Source organism: Numida meleagris, chromosome 32 (genome assembly GCF_002078875.1).
Source record: "Numida meleagris isolate 19003 breed g44 Domestic line chromosome 32, NumMel1.0, whole genome shotgun sequence".
Lineage (NCBI taxonomy): Eukaryota > Metazoa > Chordata > Aves > Galliformes > Numididae > Numida > Numida meleagris.
In genome coordinates, this window is record NC_034437.1 from 879,434 (window position 1) to 888,933 (window position 9,500).

At 59.3% G+C, this 9,500-nt stretch overlaps 2 protein-coding genes across 2 annotated transcripts in view; one reads left to right on the plus strand and one right to left on the minus strand.

Moving 5' to 3' along the window:
• Positions 1-3,759, minus strand: part of KRT18 (keratin 18) — a gene marked incomplete in the record, with an annotated part of 14,981 nt that extends 11,222 nt beyond the window's left edge. Inside the window, 2 exon segments of the mRNA XM_021379150.1 lie at positions 1,045-1,127; positions 2,746-3,759. Coding sequence (XP_021234825.1) covers positions 1,045-1,127; positions 2,746-3,177 — 515 coding nt within the window.
• LOC110389177 (keratin, type II cytoskeletal 8-like) overlaps positions 6,687-9,500 on the plus strand; it is a 9,118-nt gene continuing 6,304 nt past the window's right edge. The window contains exon 1 of the mRNA XM_021379148.1: positions 6,687-7,488. Coding sequence (XP_021234823.1) covers positions 7,159-7,488 — 330 coding nt within the window. The 5' untranslated portion in view covers positions 6,687-7,158. The remainder of the gene's footprint in view (positions 7,489-9,500) is intronic.

Below are 9,500 nucleotides of genomic sequence, written 5' to 3' on the forward strand. Positions count from 1 at the left end.
CCCCATCCCACCCCATCCCCACTCCCAACGCTATTCCCATCCTCGTCCCTGTCCATTTTCCCATTCCTATCCCTGCCCCCATCACTATCCTCATCCTTGTCCTCGTGTCCAACTCAAGTCCTCATCTCTGTTTCTCTCCTGTCCCCATCCCCACCCCATTCCCATCCCCATTCCCATGCCTGTCCCCATCCCCATCCCTGTTTCTGTCCCCATCCCATCCCCATTCCCAAATTCATTCCCACCTCTATCCCCGTCCCCAGTCCCATTCCTGTCTCTGTCCCATCTCACCACTTTCCCCATCCCTGTCCCATCTCTGTTTTATCCCATTCCCATTCCTGTCCCATCCCTTCCATGTCCCTGTAGCTGTCATCTCTGTCCCCATCCCCATCCTTATCCCCATCCATGTCCTCATCCCTGTTTGTGTTCCTGTCCCCATGCACATGCTACCTCCAATCCCAGCCCTAGCCCCATCCCTATTCCCGTTCCTCTCTGCCCTCATCTCAGTCCATCCCATCCAATTCCTGTTCCATGAATCACATGCCATTTTCATCCCATCCCTTTCCCATCGCCATCCCCATCCCATTCCATCCTATCCCATCTCATCTCCATTCCACTCCTACCTAATTCCCATCCCAATCCCAATCTCAATCCCATTCCATACCCATCCATCTCATCCGATCTCCGTCCCCAACTTCATCCCCATCCCCATCCCCTTTTCCATTTCATCCCCATCCCTTCTGCATTCTCACCCCATCCCTCCCCATCCCATCTCATCTGCACCTCATTCCCATCCCATCCCATCCCATCCCATCCCATCCCATCCCATCCCATCCCATCCCATCCCAATTCCAATCCTACCCCATCCTCCCCAAACGTATTCCCCCCCATGTCCTCCATGTTCCCATCCCATCCCATCTCTATTCCCATTTATGTCCTCATCCCATTCCTGTCCCTGTCCCCACCCAGTCCTGATCCCAACCCTATCCCTGTCCATGCTCCCACCTCACCCCATCTCCCCCACCCTGCTGTCCCCATTGCACTCACTTCACCCTGAAGTCGTCGGCCGCCAGCCGTGCGTTGTCAATCTGCAGCACAGTGCGGGCGTTCTCCACAGCGCAGTCATAGATCTGTGGGGCCGGTTTGGGGTCATGGGGTGCAGGGACCCCTCAGTGGAGACCCCACCCTCCCCCCATGGTCACCGGGGGGGGGCTGGCAGTGATCCCCTGTCCGTGTCTTTGTCCCCATCCTTGTTCCATCCCCGTGTCCCCATCCTTGTCCCCATTCCCGTCCCCATGTGACTCTGGGAAGGGGTGACCCCACTGTGCTATAGGGCGGTGCTGGCTGTGGGGCTTAGGTTAAATAGAAATTTAACAAAGGATCATTAGTTAACTTCCCCTCCCCCAGCCCCCATGGGCTTTGGTCACAGCCCCACGTGGTGTCCCCACTGGGTGCCCCACACTGTCCCCGCCCCATAGGATGGTTTCTCCCTGGTCTGGCTCCGGGTGCAAAGTCCGCCCCTTCCTGACACTGCCTGGGTTAATGCTTAACCCTGAGGCCACCGCTGGCAGCGCCCTGGGGACACAGTGCCAGAACCTGGGGGCACACTGGTAGGGCCCAGGGAAAGTGGTGCCAGTGCCCCAACCTACCCCTCCCCCAACCCCATCCCCGTCCCAACTCCACCCCTATCCCAACCCAACCCCATCCCCAGCCCAACCAAACTCAACCCAACACCATCCCCATCCCCAATCCCACTCCATCCTAACCCCAACCCCATTCCAACACCAATGCCATCTTCATCCCATCCTCATCCCCATCCTAACACCTACTCCATTGCCATCCCAACCTCAACCATTCCCATCCCATCCCCATCCTAAACCAGCTCCATTCCCATCCCTATTCCCATCCCATCCTCAACCCAATCTCAACCCATTCCCATTCCTGTTCTCATCCCAATCCCAACTCCACCCTGTCCCCATCCCATCCCATCCCATCCTATTCCCATCCCCATCCCAACCCACTCCATCCTCATCCTAACCAAACCCCATCCCCATTCCCACCCCAACCCCATCCCATTCCAACCCCAACCCAAACCCCATTTCCATCTCATCCCCATCCCAACCCATCTCATCCCCATTCTAGCCCAATCCCATTCCCATTCTCATTCCCATTCCCATTCCCATTCTCATTCCTACCCCAACTCGACTCCATCCTAACCCATTCCCATTCCCATTCTCATTCCTACCCCAACCCCATGCCTTTCTAATTCAACCCCAACCCCATTCTCATTCCTACCCCAACCCCAGCCCACCCCATTCCCATTCCCATTCCCATTCCCATTCCCATTCCCATTCCCATTCCCATTCCCATTCCCATTCCCATTCCCAGTCCCAGTCCCAGTCCCAGTCCCAGTCCCAGTCCCAGTCCCACCCCATCCTCATCTGAACCCAGTTCCAAACCCAAACCCAAACCCAATCCTAATCCCAAACCCAATCCCGATCCCAATCCCAATCCCAATCCTATCCCACTCTATGCCCATCCAATCCCAACCCCATTCCCATTCTCATTCCTACCCCAATCCCACCCCATCCCAACCTCAATCCCAATCCCACCCCACCCCAATCCCAACTCCAACCCCATCCCCATTCCCATTCCCACCCCACCTCCAACCTAACCCAATCCCAACCCCATTCCCATTCCTACACCAACCCCATCCCCACCCCACCCCAAACCCATCCCGCCCCACACCTTGTCGCGCAGCTGCTGGATGGTGTCCCAGTAGTGCCCCCAGTCGCGGGTGCTGGGCCCCCTCTTGGCCAGGCTCTCCCGGATCTGTGCCTCCAGGCGCTGGTTGTCGTGCTCCAAGCTGCGCACCTTCTCCAGGTACGTGGCCAAGCGCTCGTTCAGGTCCTGCATCGTCTCCTTCTCATTCTGCACCACCCCAGACCCCGACAGTAGCAAGCTGCCCCCATAGCCTGCCCCATATCCGCCTCCATACCCTGCCCCATAGCCAGCCCCATAGTTGCCGCCATAGGTGCTGGAGGTGCGGGTGACAGAGATGCGTGACCCCGACCCCCCAGCCCCGGCGTAGACGCTGGCGGCGCTGCTATGGGGCACAAGGCGACGGATGCTCCCGGAGCGGGATGAGGTGGAGAAAGTGGTGCTGCGGGAAAAGCTCATGCCGACAGAGGGACGGACAGACAGATGGACAGACAGATGGACAGACGGACGAACGAACGGTTAGATGGACGAATGGACGGTTGGACGGATGGCGGAGGAGATTTATAGGGAGGGCCAGGCAGGGGGCGGCCCCATAGAGCCGTTGGCCCTATGCCGATCCCCGGAAGGTGCGGCCGGATCCCGCGCCTTAGGGAATGGCAACAGGAGGGGGGAATGTAGGGGGGGCCCGGGGAGCGCATGGCCAGGGCTTGGCCCCACGGCCCCAAGGTGACACAGCCCCACAGGGACGCAGCTCAGCACTGTGCGTTGTGGGGCACCAGGACTCAGCCCCACATATTTAGGTGGAGCCCAGGACAGGCTCAGCTCCACACATTTAGGGGACACTTTAGGGATGCTATGGGAACACCTTGGGGACATCTTGGGGACACTCTGGGGTCTCCTTGGGGACACTTTGGGGAAACTCTGGGGACACTGGTGACAATCTGGGGACTCCCTGGGGACACTTTGGGGTCACCTCAGGAACACTTTGGGGACACTTTGGAGTCACCCCAGGGACACCTTGGGGGCACTATGGGGGCACTATGGGGACTCTGGGGACACCTTGGGGTCTTCGGGGACTCTTTGGGGACACTTTGAGGACACTGTGGGGTCTTCCTGGGGACACTTTGGGTACACCCTGGGGACACTTTGGGGGTCACCCCAGGAACACCTTGGGGACATTCTGGGGACTCCCTGGGGACACTCTGGGGACAACCCCACCCCCCATCCCCACCTCCATGTTCCTGCAGGACCCCCTCCCTCCCCTCTCTCCCCTCCTCTTCCTTATCTCCAGGCTCAGAGCTGCATCAGCACCGCATTCCACCCTTATCACCCCATCGCTGCTATGCACAAGGAGGGGGTGGGGGGGAGTCGTACACTTTTGCACAGCTGCGTGCCTTTGCACGAGCACGCACTTCTGCATTTGTGCAGAACACACACGCACCTCCAAGCACACGCTGCTGCAAAAACACTCCCTGCTCTAAAAACGGGTGTGTGTGCCTTGCACTTTTGCTGGAATGCACGCTTTGCACGAGCACGCACCTTTGCACAAGCACGCCTAATGAACACTGAGTTTTGCACAAGCACAGACCTTTGCATGAGCACACAACTTTGCAAGAGCCCACACCGTTCTGCAAGCACAGCCGTTTGCATGGGCACAGATCTTTGCACAAGCAAACACCCTTACGTGAGCACAGACCTTTGCACAAGCACACAACTTTGCATGAACACAAAACTGCACAAGCACACAACTTTGCAGGAGTGCACGCCTTTGCACAACCACAGATTTTTGCACAGGCATGTACAGCTTTGCAGAAGCACAGATCTTTGCATGGGCTGAATCCCCGAAGTTGTCACCTCAAACCCCATGGTGCCACCCTGAGTCCCCAGAGTGCCACCTAGAGACCCCAGGTTGTTACCTCATGAACCCATAGTGCCACCTCAAGACTCCGAAGTGCCACCTGTAGCCCCCATTGTGTCACCTTGAGCCCCCAAATTGCCACCTGAAGACCCCATGGCATCACCTCATGACCCCCTAATGCCACCTCAAGACCCCATGGTGTCACCTGAAGACCCCGTAGTGTCACCTCAAGCCTCCAAAGTGCCACCTGGAGCCCCCAGTTGTCACCTCACTACCTCAAAGTGCCACCTAACGACTCCATAATGTCACCCTGAGCCCCCACAGTGCCACTTGAAGCCCCCATGGACCCACCCCAAGACTCCCTCTAGGGCACACTCCAACCTCTGGCTGTGTTTGGGTGCTGCAGCACCCATGGGTGTCCCAGTGGGGGGGGGGAAGGGGGGTGGCAGGTGACGATGATGGTGACGTGGGGGCAACCAGCCCATCAGCGCTGTCCCCGTCACCGAAACCCGGCCCAGCCCAGTGCAAACAAAGGCAGGCGCAGAGCTTTGGCCCCCACCCAAAAATGCCGACCCAGCCCCCACCCTGGGGGAACAACAAGGGGTCACCAAGGTCGGAGTTGGGGGGGACACTGAGGTGGGGACCTCAGGGTGGCACTCAGGGGCTGAGGGGGGGGGAGCTGATTGTTTTCACTTTGGTGATGGGGTTTGCACAGGACTGGGGTATCGGGGGGGGGGGGGAGATTTACCAGCACTGGTGTGGGGACCCCTCTGTGCTATGGGGCTGGAGCTGCCCTATGGGGACGTGCCCATCTCCCCACGCCTCAGTATCCCCTTTGTAAGGGGGGGGTCAGAGGGTTGCACCCTGCCTCCCATGCCTCATTTTCCCCGTTTGAAGGGGGGGCTCTATGCAAAGTCTCCACCTCATCCTGGGGTTGCAGGGATGGGGGGGTGTCTCACACAGACCACAGACCCCTGCCCCCATCCTCCCCCCTCCCCAAGGCCCCCCCTCCTGTCCCGCCGGCGCTGAGCACTGGGAATTCCTTGAGATAAGGGCGGCTCTGGGAGGGGCTGTGTGGGGTGGGGGGGAACATTCCATAGGGCTGGGGAGCAGGAGGGGGAGGGGGGGCTTCACCTGGCGAATTCCTGGGGGGGGGAGTGCTCCTGGCCAGGCCAGCAGGGGGTGGACAGGGGGAGATTGGTGACCATGGTGGGACAGGGAGAAGTGGTCATGATGGGACAGGGCTGGATCTGTGGCCATGGGGGGACAAGAATGGGTGGGCATCATGGGACAGGAATGAGTTGGTGGCTGCGGTGAGACAGTGGATGATGGCCATAGTGGGATAGGGACAGGTTGGTGACCATGGTGGGACAAGGACAGGTGGCCATAGTGGGACAGGGACAGATGGTGGTGGTGGGACAGGGATGGGTTGGTGGCCATGGTGGGACGATGGTTGATCGCCATTGTGGGCTAGGGACAGGTGGCCATCTTGGGATGGGATTGGGTTGTTGGCCATGGTAGGACGTGGATGGGATGGTGGGACCACCACTGCTCCCCATAGGATGTGCTCCCCGTGGCTCCTCCGCATGGATGGAGGGATGCGTTGGGGACACAGCGGTGCAGACATAGGCTGAGGACACAAGGTGGGCCCGGGATTTGGGGACGCAGGCTGGGGACTACGTTTGGGGTTGGGATTTGGGGACAGCCTTGCAGGTGGGTTTCATGGCGGGTGGAAGCACAGGGGGACCTGGGGGCTGCATGTGGGGCCGAGCACCAAATTCACACTGAGTTTGACATGGCCTTGATGTACCACAGCGATCCCAATGGATCCCAGCAGATCCCAGCGGATCCCAGTGAGCTGCAGTGGATTGCGGCTGCTCCGAAGGGGTTAACGGAGCAGCACTGAGCTCCTCCCCCAGGTGGCGGGATGCAGCCCCACTCACCCGCCCCACAGCCGGCCTGTCCTGTCCTACAACCCCTACCACAATCCTACAACCTGTCCTGCAACCTGCACCGCAATCCTGCAACCTGTCCTGCAACCCACCCCACAGCTGTCCTCCCGCCCACCCCACAACCCGTCCCGCGGCCCTTCCTGCAGCCCCACGGTGCAGCCCGCCCCATAGCCCGGCCCACTGCCCGCCCCACACCTCCCTCCCTCCTGCGCAGCACAGCGCTCCGACACTATTCCCAAAGCTCTCCTGTAACCTTTCCCAAAACCCTTCTCCAAATCGTCTTCCAACTTTCCCAAAACCTTCTCCTAACTTCTCCCAACCTTCTTCCATCCTTATAACCTCCTTCCATCCTTCCCCCAACCCTACAACCTTCTTCCAACCTTCTACCAACTCTACAACAATTTTCCAACCTTCCTCCAACCCTACAACCTCCTTCTAACCCTATAACTCTCTCCCAACCTTCTCCCAACCTTCTTCCAGCCCTATAACCTTACCCCAACCCTACATCCATCTTCCAACCTTCCTCCAACCCTATAACTTTCTTCCAACCTTCTACCAACCTTCTTCCAACCCTACAACCATCTCCCAGCCTTCCTCCAACCCTACAACCCCAGACCCACCGACCCCACCATGTCCGTCACCATCACCAGGAAATCCGTGCGGAGCAGCTCGGCCGTCCCAGTCCGCTCCTTCAGCTCCCGCTCCTTCACCTCCGGCCCCGCCATGAGGATGAGTGCAGCTTCAGCCTTTGGTGCCCTCAGTGGGGGCCGTTATGGGGTTGGGGGGCTGCAGCGTGGCCCCATGGCTGTGTCCGGGGGTGGGATCACGGCCGTCACCGTCAACCAGAGCCTCCTGACCCCCCTCAACCTGGAGATCGATCCCAGCATCCAGCAGGTGCGCAAGGAGGAGAAGGAGCAGATCAAGACTCTCAACAACCGCTTTGCCTCCTTCATCGACAAGGTGAGGCCGCCCCACAGCTGCCCCCATCGTGCCGGGGTGGCACCAGGAGAAGGGGGGGGGGTCTCACGGCTGCATCCTGGGCTTGAGTGGCCCCAAAAGCCCCTGGGGGTGGGGTGGGAGGGGGCTGTGAGGGCATTCTGAGCCCGCAGGGACATTGACACCCCCTTAGGGACCCCCTGAGCCTCTTGGGGACATTGAGACACTTTTGGGGACATCCTGAGCCCCCCTGGGGACACGGAGACCCCTTTAGGGACCTCCAGAGCCCCTTAGGGACATCCTGAGCCCCCTTATGGACACTGAGAAACCCCTAGAGACACTGAGCTCCTTTAGGGAGCTTGAGATCCCTGGGGACATCCTGAGCCCCCTTAGGGACATCGAGACCCCCTGGGGGACAGAGAAACCCCCTTAGGGCCCTCCTTAGCCCCCTTAGGGACACTGAGTCCCCCTTGGGGACACTGAGACACTTTTGGGGACATCCTGAGCCCCCTTAGGAGCACTGAGAGACCCTTGGGGACACTGAGACCCCCTGGGGAAATTGAGAACCCCTTAGGGACCTCCTGAGCCCCTTAGGGACGTTGAGACCCCCTTAGGGACTTCCTGAATCCCTTAGGGACCTGCTGAGCCCCTTAGGGACATTGAGATGCCCTGAGGGAACACTGAGACCGCCTTAGGGACACTGAGACCCCCCTGGGGACATTGAGACCACCTGAGACCCCCTTGGGGACTTCCTATGCCCCGTTAGGGACGTTGAGACCCCCTTGGGGATGTGAACACCGCCTTAGGGACCTCCTGAACCTCTTGGGGACATTGAGACAGTTTTGGAGACATCCTAAGCCCCCTTGGGGACACTGAGACCCCCTAGGGGACCTCCTGAGCCCCTTAGGGACATTGAGACCCTTTTGGGGACATTGAGACCCCCTTAGGGACATTCCAACCCCCTTGGGGACATTAACACCCTCTAAGGGACCTCCTGAGCCCGATTAGGGACACTAAAACCCCCTGGGGGACATTGAGACCCTTCTGGGGACATTAAGACCTCCCCTTAGGGACATCCTTGGCCCCTTAAGGACATTGAAACCTCCTTGGGACATTGTGACCCCCTTGGTGACTTCTGAGCCCCCCTGGGGACCTCCTGAGCCTCTTGGGGACATTGAGACCTCCTTAGGGACATATTGACCCCCTTGGGGACCCCCCAGCTCCCTCAGATGCATCCTGAGGCCCATTTTGGACCCCCTGGGGTCACTGAGACTCCCTCAGAGACCCACTGTCCCCCTTGGGGACACTGGGGGTACACCTGTGTCCTGTCCCAGTGCCAGACATGGTAGCAAAGCCGAGGGGTGGGGAGTGGTGTGGGGTGGGACCTGGGGTGGTGGTGGCATTCTCCCTTTGTCCCATTGTCCCCTTGTTGTCCCCCTCCACTGCCACCAGTCCCCTCACTGGCGTCACATCGCTGTGTCCCCATAAACCCACACCCCCACGTCCCACATCCCATATCCCAGTGTCCCCAACCCCATATTCCCACGTACCCACCTGCCCACCTCCAACATCCCCATATCCCCATATCCAATGTCCCCACATCCCCACGCCCCCACCCCAAACCCCACAGCGCAGTGGGTGACAGCCCCCACATCTCCATGTGTCCCTGGGACCCCACGTCCCCCATTCCTCCCATGTCCCTTGTCCCCACGTCCTTGCATCTCTGGGTCTCTATGGTTCCCTTGTCCCTGTGTCCTCATATACCAGTGTCCCTATGTCCCCAAATTCCACATCCCCACATCCCCATGTCCCCATATCCAATGCCTCTGTGACTCCACATCCCCACGTCCCTATGTCCCCAAATACCTACATCCCCCTATCCCCATATACTCACATCCCCATGTCCCCACATCCCCATGTCCCCATATCCAATGCCTCAGTGACCCCACATCCCCATGTTCCCATGTCCCCATATACCCACATTCTCATGCCCCCATACAGCCACGTCCCCACATCCCCATGTCCCCATGTCCCCA